The 22,630-nt window shown below is 39.2% G+C and overlaps 1 protein-coding gene across 3 annotated transcripts in view; it reads right to left on the bottom strand.

The window, feature by feature from the left end:
- The window catches only part of Sulf1 (Extracellular sulfatase Sulf1), a 209,775-nt gene that overhangs the window by 59,976 nt on the left and 127,169 nt on the right, over window positions 1-22,630 (bottom strand). For all 3 annotated transcript variants that reach the window (XM_065219105.1, XM_065219108.1, XM_065219107.1), the window contains exon 4: window positions 19,452-20,961. In XM_065219105.1, the coding sequence (XP_065075177.1) occupies window positions 19,452-20,407 (956 nt within the window). In that variant the 5' untranslated portion in view covers window positions 20,408-20,961. The remainder of the gene's footprint in view (window positions 1-19,451; window positions 20,962-22,630) is intronic.

Below are 22,630 nucleotides of genomic sequence, written 5' to 3'. Positions count from 1 at the left end.
TCAAAAATACCCATATTGATGGGTCAGCGTCAGTATTTTCCACTTGTTCTGAAATCTGAAGCCGCCATCTTGGATTTCAAAATGGTGTCAGATATCGATTTCTGGTCTATAGACGTCACCCCGATTAAAAAAATTGACAGTATTTTCCACTTGTTCTGATATCGGAAGCCACCATCTTGGATTTCAAAATGGCATCGGACATCAATTTTCAGCCTCTTGACGCCATCCCGATTCCAAAAAAATCTATATTGATGGGAATTTAGCAGTATTTCCCATTTTTTCTTAAATTGGAAGCCGTCATCTTGGATTTCAAAATGGCGTCGCATACAATTTCTGATCTCAAGAAGTAACTCCGATTCCAAAAATACCCATATTGATGGGTCGGCATCAGTATTTCCCAATTTTTCTCTTATCAGACGCCACCATCTTGGATTTCAAACTGTCGTCGATCATCGATTTCCGGCCTCTAAACGTCATCCCGATTCCAAAAACACCCCATTTTTCTTAAACTGGATTTTAAAATGGAGTCGCATATTAATTTCTGATCTCTAGACGTCACTCCGATTGCAAAAATACCCATATTGATAGGTAAACAAACCACCCGGCAATCATAAATTTGACCTGCACGTGCACAAATCTATGTGCATGCGCTTAAATGAATCGAGTGAACAATCAACAAAAGTCCGCGCGAATTCGAATCGAACAGCTTCGCTTCAATGCGAAAGTTAGTTCATTAGACAATGAAAGAGGAAATGACCACGAGTCTAGCCAAAAAAACAGCATGAAAACTGATCATCTCGAAGAGAAGACAGAATGACTTTCAATTGAATGTGATGGTTGATAGCTTTGTCTTCGACGATTTTCGATTGAAAGTGGCTTTGTGCGGTCCTGTTCATAAATCAACTTTCAGAGACTTCCGGAGTATCACGAAAAAATATTAGTCCCTGAAAGTAAATTTTGGACAAAATAGTTTTTTTAAGGTAACAATAGATCTCGACGTTTCACGCATTTTTAATTCGCTTGGCATAAAAATATCGATTTCCGCAATTTCATCAATCCTATCTCAGATGAAAAAATGTTAAAATCCTAATAAAACAATTGACGACTTATGTTTCACCCGGTAAATGAACTCATATAGGCCCTATCTAATTTTACATAGTTGAAGATGCTAAGTTTCAAATAACATGCTTAAAGTGGGGAGTTTGGTAAAGGGAGATGATCAACCCGATTCGTACCTTCCTCAAAGTTGTCCTTGCTCGCTTTCTACTCACCAGTGCTGCGTGCTGTCAACAATGTCAATTGACGTAAGATATTGCTCTAGCACTGAATTTCACTTCCGACACTGATATTCATAGTAAGCATGATATCAGGTGGTACTTTTTTGACATTATTATTATAGATGTGTTTGCTAGAGATCGATACTCGATTAGCTGGTGTATATAAGAAAAATTTGCGGCAGAACAGTGGTCGCTTTACGATGTCAATGTCACTAGCGCACTGTCATTTAAGCGAATGATATTGATATTCTAACTGTGTCAACTGATACTTACATCAGGTGGCTAGTGAAAATCAGAATTTTTGTAGGTATTGATATTGATATTTTGCAGCACTGCTACTCACTATCTACAATTTTCACACTGCCGTATTCTAACGGAACTATCAACTCTATCTTTCATCTCTTCCATCTATCGTATAAAATGACCACTTTAAGGCTGTTATTTGAAACTTAGCATCTTCAACTATGTAAAACCGTTAACTTCACGCAGAAGTAATACAAACTTAAATAGTAAAAGTACCTATCTAATGTAAAGGAGGCATCGGCAACCATCAATTTTACAAATATCTGGAGAATCAAATGTGACCTCAAAACATGGTCCATTTTGCCTGATACTCAAAAAAAAAATGACCGAAAGTTCATGTAAATTTTAAAGTGTCCATGGTTTGGATATTCCAATAGTTTGGATTTTTCATAAGCGCTTTTTTGAAGAAAAACAAATTAAAATCGGGCATAAACATTTTGAAATATTCTTGTAGGGGAAATGACGGCTTCAGCATGCCAGACTATTTTCGGCAACCCAAATTGAAACATTATTTTCACTGGATTTTCTTACGAAAACACTTCGCTGAATGCATGCAAACGATTCTTTATGCTTTCAGCTTCAATTTGACTATATTTTTACCACTGAGAAAAAGCAATCTAGCAAGGTTTTCTTGAAATGAAACACACGCACTACAAATTGTAGCTGATTTCAAGTTGCCGATAATAGAACAGCAGATTTACATGCAGTTCAAATGGAACGGTTGCCGAAGAAAAACTGGTTGCCGACAATACTCGCTCTCACTAGAGAAGATTGGAGCTTTGTAAAAGCGTTTCAAAACAGTTTTTGACAATTCTTTCGACTGAAATTGTTAGAGCAGCTGGCAGCAAAAGATTGTAAACAAACCAATACTGCATATGTGTGCGTTTCATAGAGAAAAAGGCTATAGAAAGAAGGTCGCTGCTTAGGTTGCCGAGAATACGTAAATTCCCCTACTTACATTTTTTTAATTTTTACTTAAAATAGGTAAATAATAAAAACCTTCGTTTTTGTTATTTTTCCCATTAAGATATTATTTGTTTATACAACTTTGTCTCAGACGTCATTTTGATCAGAAATGCCATATCCGTGCTACAACTTTTTGAAAAATGTCAAGGATGCCATTTTGAAAATTTACCAAAATTCAGGTTTAGCAAAAATGTGAATCCATTTCCCATAAAAAAAAAAAAACAATATGTAAACATTTATGCAAATCAGAGAAGGTCGGGAGTGAGAAAAAGATTACATAGATTACAATTTTTAACAATCGAAGTTTGCATTTTCATGAGCTTTAAAAAAAAATCGGACAAGGACATTTTGAGACGAATAAGTATTTAACATTTTTATTATTTTTGACGTAGGACTACGTCTGTGATTTCTATATAGAGGTACACTTTGTGAAAACCAAAAATGGAACATGTAACAAAATTATGAAAGATTTTGAACGTTAATAATGCAGCTGCCCCTGGACCAATTTCTATAATTTTAACACCAATCGATCAGAAATACTAATACGCATCTGTTAAATTTAAGACTTCATTATTTTTCAAATTGCACGAATGTGCAACTGTTGCTATGATATTTAAAATTATCACCGATTGCGAAAAGCGATTTCCTTAACACAGATTTCAAAGTTGAATTCCATACGGTCTCACCATACGGTGTTTATTCAATCGCCGCATTCTCCAGTACACAACGAAAGGCTGCTTGCAAGCAGCAGACTCCAGCCCATATGAGCATCCATAGAAGGAGGAAGAAGCCGCACCGCCATTGAACGGGATCAGTAGCTCTTTGTGAGTTGCTGTGGGCCATCTATGTCAAGCGCGTCATGCAAAAGAGTATAAACAGAGAGAAACCCGCTCAAATCTTTATTCCTACACAAAACACAAGCTGAACAAATAAGATTTATTATATAAATCCTATAAATCATAAATGTACCTTGTAGTTTTTTACTTGAGATTACTAATAAAACCTGTCTGACTATTTTTTAAAATCTTTATTAGGGAGATTTTTAGCCAACTGGCTAATTCATTTCCGAATATTTTTGAATATTTTTCCCAGAAAAACATCATTTTTCTCTAAAACTTAGTCTCGGACGTCATTATCAGAAGTGCAAGAACAAAAATGGCCACATTTTAGCAAAACAGTGCATCATTGCCCGTAACAGGCAATTATGCAAAGTTTAATGCACATCGGAGAAGGTCGAGTTTCTCCGATTCGCCATTTAGCGTGGAACTGCTCCGTTGTTGGGAGAGTTTTCAGATAAAATATGTTTGCTTATTTTGTATATGATTGGTTTCAATATTTTTTCATTGGCACCCTAATGCCGGTCGGTAGATATTCCCGACTGCGAATTGCGGGGCGGTTGGGGGGGGGGGGGGAGGAAGAGATTGTACCAGACACCGAATTTGGGGTTTGGTTTTGCGGTTTCCCGTGCGTCGGGCTGTATGTGTCGGTTGGAACATATTTGATTAATGCTTAAATATATCAACTGCGGTACCGGATGATGATGATGATCCTGGGTATCGAAGTGAATCACTGTTAACCCAGTTCACGTTGAAATCGCGATTCATCGATATGTGTCATCAGAGCGTTATTATGGTTGAGATATGGTTCAATGCTTTTTCTTCTTCTTCTAGGCATTTTGCACTTCTGTAGCGAACGTGTTGCTCTTAACTTAGTGTTTTAGATCAGGGGTTCTCAAACTGCAGGGCTGGTAGCGGTCAATGCTATTAAAAATAGTGATTTCAGTGACCATGTTGAAGAAATAACTGTTATTAGCGATATAAGCCAAGGTTGTCTGCCACATGGAAGAACCTGAAAGACCGGGAATGAGTAGAATTTCAAGGGAACGAGTGTGATTTGAAAGCAAATCTGAAATGAATTCAATGAAAACTCAGATAATCTTTCCAAAGGGTTTCTTACTGAGGAAAACTTTAAGGAAAATCAAAAGAAATTTGAATTCGGAAGATAGTTCCAGATGCTAAGGAGAACTCCAAGTGAATTTTCATGAGAAATCTTCGATGAGTCCATTCTACAGGTCTTCAAAATTACTTGAAATTTGCCAAAATGTTCCCAACACTAGCTCAAAGTTTTTTTTTTTAGTTTTAAAACTAGCCTGATACTCACAATACTTCTCATCATATTTATAAACTTCCCTGCACTTTACCGGACTTCCCAAAGATTCCTTAATTTAACTAACGATCGTGGATCTTTTGTTAAGTTTTAACAATTCGCTGAGGTTCAGGCAACTTCTTTAAAATGTATGCAATTTTTCTAATGTTAACGGTTCTGCTCTGAGGTTTTCTGTTCTATCCTGAAGTTATCAAAACCTCTCTAAAGTTTATGCAGTTCTCGTGAAGCTTATTTGGACTATCCTAAAAAAATTTAAGCTTCCTTGAACTTCTGAACTTATTTGAAGAACTTAATAATTTTTCTAACACCTCTGAAGTTCTGAACTTCTTGAAATTTCCCGCTAGAACTAATAGAACTGAACTCCTCCCGAAATTCCCCCTATTTTTGGAGCTAACTAAACTTCTTTGAAATGCTCCCCCATTTTCAGAAGTTCCAGAAGATCTCGGACCTTCCCTTAAGTTCCCATAGACTTTTATAAAGTTCTCGGATTGTTTCTCAAGATCTCTGCACTTCTGGTACTTCTTTAGGCTTCTGCAATCGTCACTAATTGATAACTTCATCAATTGTCTTGACTTCACTGACGTTATTAAAACTGCCCAAAAAACTTCAGAATTTCCTTAAAGGCTACCCTGAATTTTTAAGTATTTTTATTTATAAAAACCCGCAATTTTACTGAAATTAATAGATTTGCCTTGATTTTTCCACAATTTCTATTGATTTATTTACCGTCGATCTTGTTTTCCGTACAGTATTAATGCTACCGACACCAGGGAGGACCTGGACCCTACCTATCGACCCATCAACTCATGGACCGGAGACCGACGGCTTTACTTCCCGAAGGAAGGCGTGATCAGAGATTTTATGCCTCAGAAAATGCCGGCGATGCCGACTGGGATTGAACCCACCCCCTTTGGGGTTTGAGGCAATCACACTTACCACTAAAATACCGGCGCCGCTTCCACGATTCCTTAAGTTTCATAAACATTATAAGCGATCACGGAACTTTGCCCTAAATTACTAATTTTCCCTGAACTTATCTGGGAACATTCCTGCAGTTTTGCTTAATGTTCCTGCAAATTTTCTGACATGTATTCATAATTCCTTGGCGTTTCTGAAGTTTTCGGATCATAAAACTCCTTGTAAGCCACTGCGAATCTGATCGCCCATAAAGTACTCGGAACTTCGCTGAATATAATGAAACTATCTAAAAATATCTAAACTTCTTAGATGTTCTCTGGAGTTGGTTGAAAATATTGGTGCCTGCAAAAATATCTAGCAATTTATTTTAATTAATGTAACTTCGTTGATGTTGTCTAATCAACTTAGCTAAACTCGAGTGTTCACTCGGCTGTCGACAGCAGCAGCCAACCCTCGGTGTGTGTCACGCGATCGTCTGTTTACTAGGCAGCAAGCAGTTCGATGCGTCGTCGACTTTGGAAAGCAACCGTTTCGTGATGAGGTTTTACGTTCATTGCTGCAATGGAAGCTCTCTGCTCCCAATACTGCCATGCAATAAAACCACTGGAAGCGGATTCCGTTCTGATGGAGGAGGCTTATTGTATTGCGGAAGATAAAGAGTTTGTTGTGCTGTACCTTTTGAATATAGTTTTACGATGTTTTGTATAATGAATAAGAATTATTGGCTCTTTAAAGTGCATTCGATTGAGCCTTATCAAATAAATTTAAAAAAAAATTAGCTTAATTTTCACAGTTAATTGAAGCTTTTGAAATTTCCATGATGAATGTAATGTATGTAATTAATGAATGTAATGCAGGCCTAAATGCCCCTAATTGGGCCCATAAAGGGTGATACGGTCAAAATTTGGTCAATATCAACTTGACGTATTTCTTTCAATTTTGCATTTAAAAAACCTGAACACCCCTCATTTTGAAGGTGTGTGTGTGTAGAATGTTGCTCCTATTTTGATTTTGGAATTCACTCTTCAGTTGTCAAAATGCCGTCCAAGCAAGAAGAGCAGCGTATCAAAATTTTGCTCGCGCATCGCGAAAATCCGAGCTACTCGCACGCAAAGTTGGCAAAATCGCTAAAAGTTGCCAAATCAACCGTTACAAATGTAATTAAAGTGTTTGGGGAACGTTTGTCGACAGCCAGGAAGTCTGGATCGGGGGGACATCAAAAACCGGAAGCCGCTGAGACGACAAAGAGAGTTGCCGGTAGTTTCAAGCGAAACCCTAACCTTTCTCTCCGAGATGCCGCAAATAAGCTGGGTGTATCGTCTACAACCGTGCATCGAGCCAAAAAACGAGCCGGACTATCGACTTACAAGAAGGTAGTGACTCCAAATCGCGATGATAAACAAAATACGACGGCCAAAGCGCGATCCCGGAGGCTGTACACGACGATGCTGACGAAGTTTGACTGCGTGGTAATGGACGACGAAACCTACGTCAAAGCCGACTAAAAGCAGCTTCCGAGACAGGAGTTTTATACGGCAAAAGGAAGGGGAAAGGTAGCAGATGTTTTCAAGCACATGAAACTGTCAAAGTTTGCAAAGAAATATCTGGTTTGGCAAGCCATCTGTACCTGTGGCTTGAAAAGCAGCATTTTCATAGCTTCCGGGACTGTCAACCAAGAAATTTACGTGAAAGAGTGTTTGAATAAACGTCTGCTGCCTTTCCTGAAGAAACACGGTTGTTCCGTACTGTTTTGGCCAGATTTGGCATCTTGCCATTACGGTAAAAAGGCCATGGAGTGGTACGCCGCCAACAACGTGCAGGTGGTTCCCAAGGACAAGAACCCTCCCAACACGCCAGAGCTCCGCCCAATTGAGAAATACTGGGCTATTGTCAAGCGGAACCTAAAGAAGACCAAAAAAACTGCTAAGGGCGAGCAGCAGTTCAAGGCAAACTGGCTTTCTGCGGCGAAGAAGGTGGACAAGGTGGCTGTACAAAATCTGATGGCAGGGGTCAAGCGTAAGGCCCGGCAATTCGGATTTGGAAAAGCGGAAGCCTAACTGAATATTTTTCCTGAATTTTATACTAATTGAACTTGAAAAAGAAATTTAATTTGATTTTTTAAATAAACGATTTCACCGATTTACACGCTTTTTCCCTTGACCAAATTTTGACCGTATCACCCTTTACATAAATACAGAAATCGACTAAAATTTCAATAGCAACCAAAAATATCCATTAGTACCGTCCCAATAACGCATATCTAGATGATAAATAGCAGATTTTTAGCGATGGGCCCAATCTTAGATCCATAGGCCAACATTGGAGCAATTTCCCCCTATGACTCCTAAAATACTTTCACATTTTCCAGATGTTTCTCTCGAAGCTTTTCTGAAGTTTCCGAAAATTCCATGAGTTTCTCGAAACTTCTTTAAGGTTTTTGTAATTTTCTTGAAATTAATTGAACTGATGTTCTAAGAGTTTCCCTGAAGCTCTCAATTATATTGAAGGCCTCTTAAGGGTTCTCGATTTATTTTTCTTCAGCATATCATGGAACTTCCTGCTCCAGAAGTTGGAACTGAAGTAACGGGAACTGCCCTTAGGATCTCTTAATTTCCCCAAAGATCTCTGGTTTTAGCTTTTCTGAGGTATTTATTTAAAGTATCCACGCTTTTTCTCAAATTATATGCATCTCTAAAATTCTAGGAACATCTTTAGAGATCCTGTATTTTTTCAGAAGCTAATAGAACCGCTTTGAAGTTCTCAAAGCTCCCAGAAAGTTGTCCATATTTTCAGAATGTAAACTTCCCTTATGTTCCCGTTTCCAAATCTTGAACTTGTACATGGAATACGATCTTAGACTTACTAACATTAAGTAAGTGTTAGACTTCAACATTTAATGAAGTTTATTGTAAAACTGTTTCTTTAAAACTGATTGTCATGTTTAAAAATAGCTTTCTTATTATAAACATAGAAATTATCCGTTAAAATTCTGGAAAACCTGGAAAATTCAGGGAATTTCATTTAGCCAAATCAGTAGATAGAGAAAGACGATTAAGCGTCAAAATACAACACCTTCGAATTTTTCGAAAAATAGAACAACATGTGGGCGGCATTGATTGGACAATCTGAATCCAGGAAGCATAATCTATCTTGAAATAAATTCACGTGGCTGATTCAGTGTTGGCAAAATCAGCAATCAAAAAAATTCCGCTCTCATACGCTCTCAATATCACGCGTGATATTGGAACAAAATATCATGCTTGATATTGATTTTACAGGCTCCCTTGATATTGCGAGACTATTCACAACGTACAAACATCAAGATGAGAGCTGACTCGACACAAAAATGATTCCGTTCCACATCGTTTTCTTAGAAAGAGAAAGTATAGTTTGCTGCCAGCCGTTATGGAAGTTTCGGTTGCATTCGGGTGTAAAGCAAAAATCATTAAACTCAATCTTACCACAATTTGGTGAGGTTTGCAGTTGGTGAGTTTTGTTAGCTTGATATTCCGAGCAGCGATATCACAGCTTGCAAAATCAACCACAGATGTTTGCTTGTTGATTTTTGTCTACGAAAATCAAGCGTGATCTTGGGCATGGGTTAGATTTGATTTTTTGATATTTTTTCAACCAGGGCTGGCAAATGTCATTTTCAATGAAAGACCTCACACGATATTTACAGAGATACTTCTGTCACTATCATTGGATGAGAAAACGATGACAGAGATTTTCTTCAAAATCTCATCGAATTTTTTGTCATGACAGAACGTGACAGTGTTGTAATCATCCTAATTACTAGTTTAGTTAATGCTATTAAAGTTACTTTTACCGAGGAAATATTAATAATATATTCACTCTATCGATTACATCTGGTTATTTGCTTAAATTCATCTAAATTAGTTAGAAATGTTGATGTCAAAACCGAATAAGAATTATTCTCATGAGTGCTTGATCATTGAAAAATGACAAGAAAGCTAATGATAGGTAGTTTCGTCTCGTGATAGTGAGAGTGCCTGTTTTCTCATAGTCACATGACGGCCGTGATATTTACCAGCTCTGTTTTCAACACTGGACTGATTACAAGAAAAAGTGACTTTAATGACTTGGCCTTTAAAAAGGAGACTTTTTAGTGACTGGCTTGAAAAAAAGTGACCAAGTCACTAAAAAGTGACTCGCTACCAGCCCTGCGACGTTTTTGGAGAAATTCAAAAAGCTCGAGATCCACCAACATTGAATACAGATGTTGTAAGGCCAAAATTACCGTATAACTCCGTGATGTTTTTTTTTCTTTAATTTGTTTTCAGTCGATCTTGTTTTGAGTACTGAGTAGCAATGCTACTGACGCTAGGGAGGCAGCTCCCACCAGTGCTGCAAAATCTCGATAATATACGGCGATATTCAAAAATTCGTCCTTGGTCACTCATTTGAGCTAAAAGTAATCGTCAAGGCAAACCATGTCAATTGTCAGTGACAATGCTGTCAGTGACGAACATGTGCAAATTTTTTTTAGCTAAATTTGAAACAAATTTAAATGGCTTGAGCAAGAAAATTACATGGATCCGTTAAAGTGAACAAGCATCTACGTGCGGAATAGCTTGGATAACAATAATGTGACTCAGAATTCACGAAGTTAAACGTTTTGTTGCCAGGTGAATCTTTGTCATCGACGAAAAAAATAATGATATTTTGACAAAGGTTTTTCAAGTCTATATGGCCACCCACATTAGATCCGTTTGTGTTGCGTTGACGTAAATTTGACAGTTAGACAATAGATTTAGCTGTCACTTTGCCGCAACGCGTCCGATCCGGATCTAATGTGCGTGGGCCTTATCAGTGACTATGTGAAAAACAATTTTGTCAATATCGGGCGAAAGTCTGTCACCTGGACCCTACCTATCGACCAATCAACTCATGGACCAGGGATTAATGGCGTTATACGGCCCCCTTTCCGAAGGAAAGCGTGATCAGAGATTGAACCCAGGCTCTTTGGAGTGAGAGGCAGTCACACTTATGATCGGCGCCACTGCCGTATCGTAAAATACCGTAATGGGTTTAAAACTAAAATTAAAACCTTTAAACTGTATGATTGCCTTAAATCCAAAACAGAAAACACCGAAACAGACATTTTTCGTAACAAACGACAAAATTACGCTAAATTGCTAAATCAGTCTATAAACGGGCCTTGAATGTGCGAAAATGATCTGAAATCATTGCAAGATTCAACAGTGTATCTGAAAATTGAGCGTACATTTTTTAGAAAAAGCAGCTGTCCAGAGCTGGTAGCGTTCAATGCTGTCAAAACTAGTGATTTTGGTGACCATCCATCTGGATCACTTCAATTTTACAGGCAAAAAGTGTGCGCCTGACTCTGCTCAAATACTGCCGTGGGGCTTTAGGTAGTGATGAAACGTCGCTAGAACTATTCCACAGCCACAGGCAGTATTTGAGCAAAGTCAGGCGTACACTTTTTGCCTGTAGATTTGAAGGTATACTTCAAATCTCCGCGTACATCGTACGGGTTAGGCAAAGAGTGTGCGTTTGACTTGCACTGTCGTATTAATGGCCCTTCGCTCATTTTCAACTTCTATTCAATTTTCATACTGCCGTACTCTAACGGAACTATCTACCTACCCTCTTCTAAGACCATTCTCTAGCTAATAAATTATCACACTAAAGCTTCATGTTAGATAGCATTTCCAACCAACTCTGAAAATCGCAAACTTCGCGTATGAAGTAACATAGAAAACACTTTGAATATGAAGAGAATTCAACAAGAAACATAGTTCTAAGAGGGTTCTGGAGATAATTTCAACCCTAGTGCGGAAGATTCATCACAGAGCTCCAGCAAAATTGATTGTCAAACAATTTCTGAGGATTCGAAAGAAATTCTTTAAAATACTTCATGGGGGTTTTTGAATAAAATTTCGGAAAATTTCTGCTGTTTTGAATAGAGTTAAAAGAAAATTTTGAAAAGAATTTCAAAGGAATCAAAATCTCCGAATAGGTTCAAGGGAATTCTAAGAAGGAGTCCAATAAAAAAATGGTAATTCCAAAAAGAATTCAACGGTTATTAATACCCGGAGTGTTTTCTTTTTAATTCTAGAAAAAAAATCAATGATAGTTCAGTGCTCCAAGCTAATTCTGGAATTGATATCATGAGAATTTTCAGTTTCGGTTTTTATAAATATTTGTTTCCAAAGTCCAGCAAGAATTACTTTTCAAATTCCCGGTTTTCCAGGTTCACTGGCCACCCTTCTGCAGTTGTATCAGAAGGATGCACTCTAGATTAATTTGTCATGCTTAAAATTGGAATTCCCCTCCCCATGAAGATGCAGGGCTGGTAGCGATCAATGCTGTCAAAAATAGTGATCTTAGTGAGCATGTTGAACAAATAAGTGACCAAATAGTGACTTATAGTTGTCAAAAAGTGACTAAAAAGTGAACTAAGGGAAGAAAGTTAGTCGTTCTGATAGCATACAAAAAAATGTTTGATGTTTTAGACTTATTCAATTAAAGGGTGATACGGTCAAAATTTGGTCATGGGAAAACGCGTGTAAATCGGTGAAATCATTTATTTAAAAAATCAAATTAAATTTCTTTTTCAAGTTCAATTAGTATAAAATTCAGGAAAAATATTCAGTTAGGCTTCCGCTTTTCCAAATCCGAATTGCCGGGCCTTACGCTTGACCCCTGCCATCAGATTTTGTACAGCCACCTTGTCCACCTTCTTCGCCGCAGAAAGCCAGTTTGCCTTGAACTGCTGCTCGCCCTTAGCAGTTTTTTTGGTCTTCTTTAGGTTCCGCTTGACAATAGCCCAGTATTTCTCAATTGGGCGGAGCTCTGGCGTGTTGGGAGGGTTCTTGTCCTTGGGAACCACCTGCACGTTGTTGGCGGCGTACCACTCCATGGCCTTTTTACCGTAATGGCAAGATGCCAAATCTGGCCAAAACAGTACGGAACAACCGTGTTTCTTCAGGAAAGGCAGCAGACGTTTATTCAAACACTCTTTCACGTAAATTTCTTGGTTGACAGTCCCGGAAGCTATGAAAATGCTGCTTTTCAAGCCACAGGTACAGATGGCTTGCCAAACCAGATATTTCTTTGCGAACTTTGACAGTTTCATGTGCTTGAAAACATCTGCTACCTTTCCCCTTCCTTTTGCCGTATAAAACTCCTGTCCCGGAAGCTGCTTGTAGTCGGCTTTGACGTAGGTTTCGTCGTCCATTACCACGCAGTCAAACTTCGTCAGCATCGTCGTGTACAGCCTCCGGGATCGCGCTTTGGCCGTCGTATTTTGTTTATCATCGCGATTTGGAGTCACTACCTTCTTGTAAGTCGATAGTCCGGCTCGTTTTTTGGCTCGATGCACGGTTGTAGACGATACACCCAGCTTATTTGCGGCATCTCGGAGAGAGAGGTTAGGGTTCGCTTGAAACTACCGGCAACTCTGTTTGTCGTCTCAGCGGCTTCCGGTTTCGATTTCCCCCCGATCCAGACTTCCTGGCTGTCGACAAACGTTCCCCAAACACTTTAATTACATTTGTAACGGTTGGTTTGGTAACTTTTAGCGATTTTGCCAACTTTGCGTGCGAGTAGCTCGGATTTTCGCGATGCGCGAGCAAAATTTTGATACGCTTCTCTTCTTGCTTGGACGGCATTTTGACAACTGAAGAGTGAATTCCAAAATCAAAATAGGAGCAACATTCTACACACACACACACCTTCAAAATGAGGGGTGTTCAGGTTTTTTAAATGCAAAATTGAAAGAAATACGTCAAGTTGATATTGACCAAATTTTGACCGTATCACCCTTTAGAATCTAATAAACTCTTAAAGATTTAAGAAACTTTGTAGCGAAAGATTCAATAGAAAGTTTATGACTAAACCTCCAAGTGTCTACTATCTGAAAAAATGAAAAACCGGAAATTCTCAGGAAACATTATTTCTCCTGAAAATACGAAGTCTCAGTGAATCTTATCATGACTTTTCTTACTAAGGGTATTCTAAAGAAAATAATGCATTTTAAAATAAAAAAAAATAATATCTCTAGTTATTTTCGTTTACATATTGAACTTTATAGACCCAGAATAGATTGATTTTCAGTAATCAATACATTTCAAAAATTTAGAGGCTTCGAATGATTTTTTTTTTGTAGAATATGCATATTTCCAATAAATTTTATAAATTCTGAACTGAGTCAAGTTCCTTGCACAGTTTTATGGCTCATGGCACCTCATTCAATGGGAGTTCTAGGAAAAAATCCACGCGAAAAACAAGTGCAATCTGCAATCATGGTAGTTCTGAGGAATTTTAGATTTCATGTGAAACCTGATATAGTTTTGAATAGAATTTCAAGAAAACCTCGAATTGACTTCAAAGTAAATTTTAATGAAAACTGATAGGATTTTCTCCTCCTGTGAACTTCAGATGAAAATTCCTAGGGCATTCTGAGAATAGTTAAATGACGTCTGTGAAAGACAAGTACTTTTTTTTTTGGTGAATACTAGGGGGTGAAGGGGATGCTGGAAGGAGGATTACAATTAAATCTGAGAATAACTCCAGGAAATCTTCGGAAAATAATTCCTGAAGTTAATGAAACTGCCTTGAAGTTCTAATTCAGTTTGAGATACTAGCCTGATGCTCGCAATACTTTTCCTTTGGTTTGTTTTTTTCCGTCGATCTTGTTTTCCGTGCTGAGCACCAATGCTACCGACGTGCCAGGAAGGCAGCTCCCACACAGCTGGACCCTACCTATCGACCCATCAACTCATGAACCGGGGACCAACGGCTTTACTTCCCATCCGAAGGAAGGCGTGATCAAAGATGTTATGCCTCAGAACATCCCGGCGGCGCCGACTGGGATTGAACCCAGGCCCGCTGGGGTGAGAGGTCCTCGCAATACTTCTCATCAACGTTTTAAACTTCTCTAAACTTTTTCGGACTTCCTAAAGTTTCCACAATTTCCCTAACGATCATGAATCTTCTCTAAACTTTTAACAATTCACGGAATTTCTAGAAACTTTTTTTAAGTTTATGTAATTTTTCTGCTCTGGAATATCTCTGCTCTGAGGATATCTATTCTTTCATGATTTTTTTTTTCGAGCTTTATTAGCAAGATCTATATGTTTCTTGAAGCTCTCGAAACTTCTCTAAAGTGTTTTCAGTTCTCAAGAAGCTAGTTGTACTAGCCTGAATTTAATTGAACTGTTCTAAAAAAATTTAAGCTGTCGTGAACTTCTGGACTTATGTGAAAACCTCGCCCCTGAACTTCGTTGATGTTCTCTAATCAACTAAGCTAAATTTTCGAAATTTTTTAGATCTTCAAATTGAAAAACCACCCTTGAAATACTCTCGCATTTTCCGGATGTTCATATAATTTGTATTGCATTCCAGAAATTTTCTCTGAGCAAAATTGAAGTTTCCGGAAATTCCCGGAAATTTTCTAGAAACTTCTTTAAGGTTTCTGCAATTTCCTTGAAATTTTTTATCGGCCCCTTTAAATCTTTGATCTGTTTTGATGTTCTTGGAGCTTTCCTAAAGCTCTTAATTCTAATGAAGATCTTGGTTCTGCTTTAAAATAAATGGAATTCTCGTAAATACCTTTAAACTTCCCTGGAATTCTCTGGATTTTTGTGCAGTTCCTGAAATATTCCTGAAGTTTTCATAAATTTTCTGAAGGTCTCTGTACTTCCCTGAAATTCTCGGAATATCTTAAGGGTTCTCGATTTTATTTCAACACATCATGGAGATATCCTGAACTCACGCTTATATAATTTTAAATCAATCCAATAGTCTGGACTAAAGTTTTGGGGACTTCCCATTAAGATCTCTGGAATTCCCCAGAGATCCCTAGGTCTAATTTTTCTGAAACAAATACAGGGCTGGTAGTGAGTATTTGATTTAATAGTAGTGACTTTAGTGACTAAAATAACTAAGATAGAGACCAAATAGTGACTTTTAAACAATAAAAAAGTGACCAATAGTGACATTTATTGATCAGAAAGATATGATTTCAATCTTCCATTGATTGCGATTGCCATTTTGAGAAATTTTATAAACTCACAAACCCATCATGCGCATTTTTCATGTTTCTAAAAAATTCAACAAACGGTTTAAGGATCCCATTTTCCTCAAAAAAATAAGTATGAATTGAATAATTGTTTAAACAAACTATTTACTAAGTTGATATTAGATCCAACTGATGATTAGATCGCATAATTGAGGCACAGAGAAAAATGTTTAAATTCAAAGATTTAGACAAAATTTGACAATTTTAGGACAGTCAATTTTAAATATCTAGGATATTGATGAAGCGATGCAATTAGCGATTAGTATTTTAATTTAAAAAAAATCTTTCTCCTCTATAGCCAAGAAGAGAATCTTTTTTAGATCGTAGTTTAAGAAACATCTCATAAGTATGGAACGAAGAAAATTATCCCAGATGGAAAGATCACGGACGTAAAACAAAATTTGAATGCGTCTAGGTCTGAAAATCTCGATCGTGAAAAATTAGGGATTTAGGTATGCATTTCAGAGTTTTGGACAAGGGGTAAGGGTTAAATTCGGCACAGCTTGGGCACATCCATCGGCACATCTTCGGCACAATTTCGTAGGCATCGGATCATTTTAAATAAAATGGGAGCACTGCTGGACAACTGTTATTGAAGTTGTTCACAACATTACGAGCTGTTTGACTGTATATTCAGTAACATCCTCTAATTGAATATACCAGAGGAACTCAGACCAGCAGTTAACATGTAGATCTAAATACGAAATGTAGGTTCTAGGGTGGGCTCAAGAAACAGAGGCAGTTAATCGGACCCCATTAATACCCTTAATTCGAATAATGCTGCAACTCACACCAAACAAATTACAGAAGTCTATTCATCATCCTCTATAGTCGATCTTGAACCATGTTCCCCATCGGTTTCAACTCTTTCCGGCCGCTAATAGACTGTTGTTTTTCACATCACGAAAGACTAGGCTTCTGATCTGCCTTTGAGGGCATCATAATACCTTAAAACACAGGACTTTTATTATCCTATGAACACAAAACACCGAAATTTCGCACACCCGCCACTTCCCCCGTTATACTCAATCCGATTTATCCCTGCGATTTCAAACCAAAACATTCAAGGTGTCAGAAATACCGGGTTGCCGGGATGGGTAATTTACAAACAATCGCAGCTCGCTCTATGACCGGCACAATCGGCACACCTGTGGCACACTGACAAAAAGATGACCCAGGATTGGAATGTGGAGTGACCTACCCCTTGGTTTTGGACCATTTTTTTTTTGGGCATAAAAATTCGAGATCTCTAAGACAACCAAATTGAGAAAATTGCAAGGCCTGAAATAATTTTCTATATTTTGTACATATAGTATGTAAGTTAACAGTCCTTAAGCAATTTAAATGCTTCTGAAACATAGAAAATATGTTATGATCATGACATATTTTGTTTTTCTATAATCTGGACCTGGAAATTTGTTTTCGTAGTACCGGATTATTAATACGAAAAAATGCAATACAAGAACTCCTGATTTTGAACAAATGCTAAAGCTACCGGGTGACAGAGATTATTCAAATTTCTGACCTTTGAAAAAATGTCGAGAGCTTGAGCTCTTTCCTAGATTATTTTTTAACATTTTAGGCTTGGGATACATGCAAGATCTTGAAGGAAAATAGCCAGGCTATTGGGTCTAGAACTTTTTTTGAAACCTCTTACAATTTGTGAAAGGTCTATAACCAATTCGAGATCAAACTAATAAAAATATTAGTGATTTCGCTAACATCAATTTTACAGTTAACATTTCCGTCTGTTCGCAACTTTTCTTGCCCGTCAGAATTTACACGGATTTTTAATGAATTTTTCTCACACACATTCGTTACCAAATCAATCTGTGATTTGATGTGAGTTTTTAAAGTAGTTTTTTTTCTCAACATTGGTAGTAAAAAAGTGACTTTAGTGACTAAAATTTTAGGAATAGTGACTTTAGTGACCTTTTGATGAAAAAAGAGACTTTTTAGTGACTGGCTTGAAAATAGTGACCAAGTGACTAAAAAGTGACCAGCCCTGCAAATAGAACTTCTTAAAAGTTTCCACAATTTTGCTAGTACTAAACTAGAAGACATTAAAAGTGTTGTGATCTTAGACCTATTAAAATGAAGTAAAGCTGTTTCTGTAAAATTGATTGTCTTGTCTTCAGTGGCGTCGCGTCCACATGTGCAACCTGTGCACGACACAGGTGTTTAGATTTTTATAGATTTTTTGGTCACATTAAAGCTGTACTATTTTATAGTGTGGCTCAATTGAATCTTCGACCTTGGTTTGCTTCAAAAAGTATTACATTCAGTTCGGATGGTCTGTCTTATCTGCATTGATCTCTAAGCATGTCGATATCACTACCTTGACAAAACTCGTCAAATAGTGCACCTAAAAGTGAGCTTTTTTGGGTGGCGAGTGGCAAGTTTGTGAATGTTCAAATGCCTGATGTAAGCCAAGCAGACACCTCTTGAAACATATCAAAATTTTCCACATTACACGGCGGTTTGCACCACTAGTTGTAATTGAAACTTTCAGCAGTCACGCGTCAAACGAGAGCAACACGCAAACAGCAGTCTGGTACGCTTTGGACGTGTATGACCTTGCAGACCAGTTTAAATTAGAAGAACACTTGTGACGTATGAGTGCCTAAAGCGTGCATTTCTCGGTGTGCACTTGGATATCTGATTGCAGACAAAGAGAGTAATGGAGAAAGAGAGCGCAAAAGCTCGCTCCCACTCTCTTGTCAGTTGTAAATCTCTCAATTACCGATGGTTGCGCCAGTGCCAGGCGAGTAAGAGAGGTGCCACAGTCGGAAGAAGTGTTAGTTTGTTTACTTAAATGAACCATGCCCATTTTGTTATGGCAAGTTTGCTATAAGAAATGCTCCTCGTGTTTATTAGCGAAATTCACATCCGGTCGTACGAAACAGGTCAAAAACAGTCCAAATCCGCAGATAAAAATTTTTGTTTTGAATTTCTGTATGGCAAAATAGTGAACTTTTCGTGAACATTAACGGCAAAGAACTCACCAACACTGGGAGACCGTGAGTTCCTGCCCACCTGTCTTAAAAACATCTCGGCGCCAGTGTGCTTCCCCTGGTTCATTCTGATAGTGTTGTTAAGTTTTGCAATTCCTCCTACTTCGGTTAGCACGAAAAGGGCCATAAAAGTTTTGTTTACTCAAGATGATAGGCCCTTTAAATGTTGCGTTTGGTAGTGATTAACATAGTAATTGAGAATATGTCCCTCGAATTCATGGAGCATTGAAAAATAAAACAAAAACTAATATGTGATGGTAAACTATAACGAACAAAGTTCAGTGCACAGGTAAACAAATGAGGCGACGCCTCTGCTTGTCTTAAACACGTTTTCGTTAATTGCTGTTGTTATTTTGCAAAAAAACAACATATTTTTAACGCATTTCATAAAGAGCTATCTTATCATAAACCTGGAAATCAAGTTATGGAAAAACATGGAAAACTCAGGGAACAAGGTTGTCAACTTAGAACAGTTCAAAAATTAGAACAAAATGTACGCCTATCCTATTCACTGCACGAAGAATGATCGATCTTGAAATAAATGTACGTTATTTTTTTTTTTTTTAAATGGTGACTGATTACAAGAAAAAGTGACTTTTGTGACTTGACCTTCAATAAGGAGGCTTGAAAAAAGTGACCAATTCACTAAAAAGTGACTCGCTACCAGCCCTGAGATGTAACTCACCCTGCCCTAAATCAAGGATCAAAATCAATCAAAAACGTTGGATCTCTACTTACTGATGCGTCGTCACATTGAAGAACAGATGGCTGTACTGCGGTGCCGAATCCTCCGGACCATGCGGCGCTGGGAAGCTCATCGTCAACAGCACCGGCTTCCGGTGGTTCTGATGCTTGCTCTGCCGCAGGAACGCAATCGAATCGTTCGCAATCAAGTCCGGATAGTAATCCTTGGCGTAGTCGAACCCGTGCTTGATCTTCTGCCCGTTCATGTTGATGCTGTAGTTGTAGTACTTGGAGTTCATTATCAACCCTCCCCACTCGCGCCACCCCGGCGGGATGTACGAGCCATTGTACTTGTTGAGATACTTGCCGAAATAACCGGTTCGGTAGCCCGCGTTCGAAAGATACGTCGCAAACGAGCGTGTTTCGTGGGTGGTCTGCCAGGTGGTACTGGAGCAGTTGTCGTTGTTGGTGAACACGTTGTGATTGTGGACGTACATTCCCGTTAGGATCGAGGACCTTGCCGGGCAGCACATCGGCGTGGTTGTGTATGCATGACGAAACTCGGCACCACCCTGTCGCAGGAGACGCAACGTGCGGGGCATGAAGTTCAGCGAGCCGAGTTCAACGTCCTGATCGTCGGTCAGAATGAGAATGATGTTCGGTTTACGTTCCCGTGCCTGCCGGATAATGTCATTGATGGGGGAGTCCTGCGCGAGGATTCCCTCGACGACACCACTCTTCTTGACCCGCCCGCGGCCATCATGAGGGGCGCGAGCTCGACGATACGCAGATCTCCGATGGTGACCTTCCCGATAGTGATGACGTCTTCGCTGTTGGTACGGATTTTGCTGATAGTATCCATCTGAAGGATAATCACCGTGCGTTAGAGATCCCGAAGAACCATCACTTCCAGCACTTCCTGCAGCTTTGCTCACACAATAAATCACAACGATTAAACCTACTAACACTAATCTATATTTTAAACACAACTCGAGCCAACGAAGCGCCATCGTTTTCTGCCTTGGGCCACGCGTTCAACTCTCACAGATGTATTCTTCCTTCGCTTTTTCCCCTGGTTCGCCTAAAAATATCACAGACACCAGGACCAAAACGAAAAATCACTGAAAGTAGAAAAACACCACGTCACTTCCTTGGCGGCCCTTCGACGGCCTTAATGATTGCTGCGGAACACCACCAGTGCTGCTATTAAAATATTTCCTCTTCGTTTGCACACATTTTCCACTTAATTACATTCATAATAATAATCAACTTGATTAATGGCATTATGCGCGCCGGAGTATTAGTCGCCGAGGAGCAACGGTTGCCGACTCTCCTCAGAAGAGATGCTATCTGTCCGTCTGTCAGTCAGTGTTTAAACGCAAACCATTCGCGAGCCGAAGTCAACGAGCGAGAGAGAGAGTGATTCAAGCGGCAGTGATCAAGACGACGATGATGCTCCTTGGCGCTGACTTTTCCGATGCGACTCGTTGAAGATGATCAGACCTAACGTCGTCGTGGGTCATTTCACGCCTCCGATCAGGACTGCAAACCCAGCGCTGTGGCACTGAAAGAGAACGGGAGAAATTGAAACAAAGAATTAGTCCGTCTGATAGTCCAACGATTTCTAACAAAGAGGCGCCATTTGACGACAGCACATATTCACTTCCAAGGGTACCTCGAAGAGGAGGGGTCGAAAAAGATGTTTTCCGTTTTCAAAGACATGAATATTTGTCATCTCCTGTGTCGTGTCGTCTCATATTGTTTTATGATGCATCATAAATCCCATCGTTAGCATTTTCATCTCGTTCGACGACGATGACAAAGACAGACCCAGAAGCCGATGGGGGATCTAAAACAAAACGACCGATAATCAGCGGACTACCAACCGAGAGCATGGTTCTCCCATAAATTTCATCAACTGCTTGCTCAGGTTCTTTCTCCACAAACGGAGGAGCAGTTCCAGACATTCCGACGACAGCACGTCAGAGCATTAGCGCGGTGTTTGCCATAGAGGTGATATATTTGATGTCTGTTTCTCTCCTATCGACATTCCCTCTGGCTTGCTTGGACGGGTGGCGATCGAATATATAACAGAGGATGGTGACCGAACCGTGGTCGTTATTTTTCCTGTACTTAACCGTTGTTGTCTACCCGCCAGTTTGTCTACCGAAATGCGTAGGACTCTTTTTTTTTTCTCGATTTGTTTTCGATTTTTCTTGGCAAGTTTTTCCATATGTCACGGTCGAGCTGCTGCCGACATGTAGGTTAGTCGGATCATTGCTACTGGGGATTGGAATGCCCAATTTATCATCGTGTTTGGGCTTGAGCTGTCGGTTTGGTACCTTAAAGTGTGGGGGATCAAATTTGAACACTACGCTATTAATGATGGGAAGCATAAGAAGCAAAAGAAGTAGAAGCATACAGTTGGTTGAAGGGTTTTACTTCCAGAAGCAACCGATAATCATCCGGTTAACCTTTGCGTGCCTAACGTCTGAATTTGCATAGATTTCAAAATTCGATTAGCTCTAAAAACATAATTTCTCAATCTTTTTCTTCACAACAAATTGCATTTTGTCGGGAATCTATTGAAGTTTTTGATTCTATCTGAAAATATTTGGATCAATACATGGTTCCGGAGTTATTCCGGTTCCCGTTGGGGTCACTTTTGGTCGGCATTCGGCTTAACTGTTCTGTAATATGTATACACACGATGAACATCATGTTTTTTCTCTCAAATGATGTAATTGGACCAATGGCAGCTATACCGATGGTCCACGATCACATTGGGCATCCCGGAAATGTTCCGGTGCCCCGGAAAAGTGGCCAAATCTCAACAAGAACCAAAACCCGTCATGCGACATTTCAAACTTCATGATTTGACAAATCTTGGCCAGTAATGGCCTTATTGAGAGTCCATGGTCACACTAGCCCTCCCAGACATGTTCCGGTGCCCCAGGGGAATTTGCCAATTCTCAACAAGAACCAAAACCCATCGTGCGACACATCAAACTTCACGATTTGACAAATCTTGGCCAGTAATGATCTTATTGAGAGTCCATGGTCACACTAGCCCTCCCGGGCATGTTCCCCGTTCAAGTGGCCGATTCTCCACAAGAACCAAAACACGTTATGCGACATATCAAACTTTATGATTCTGCTGAACTCGGCCAGTAATGGTCTTTTTGAGAGCCCACGATCCCATTGGCCCTCCCTGGCACGTTCCGGTGTCCCCG

Source organism: Ochlerotatus camptorhynchus, unplaced genomic scaffold (assembly GCF_037179485.1).
Source record: "Ochlerotatus camptorhynchus isolate MF236.1 unplaced genomic scaffold, CSIRO-AGI_Acam_v1.1 ptg000099l, whole genome shotgun sequence".
Classification (NCBI taxonomy): Eukaryota; Metazoa; Arthropoda; class Insecta; order Diptera; family Culicidae; genus Ochlerotatus; species Ochlerotatus camptorhynchus.
Note: the sequence above shows the minus strand (reverse complement) of the source record. Positions and strands in the feature narration are given on the sequence as shown.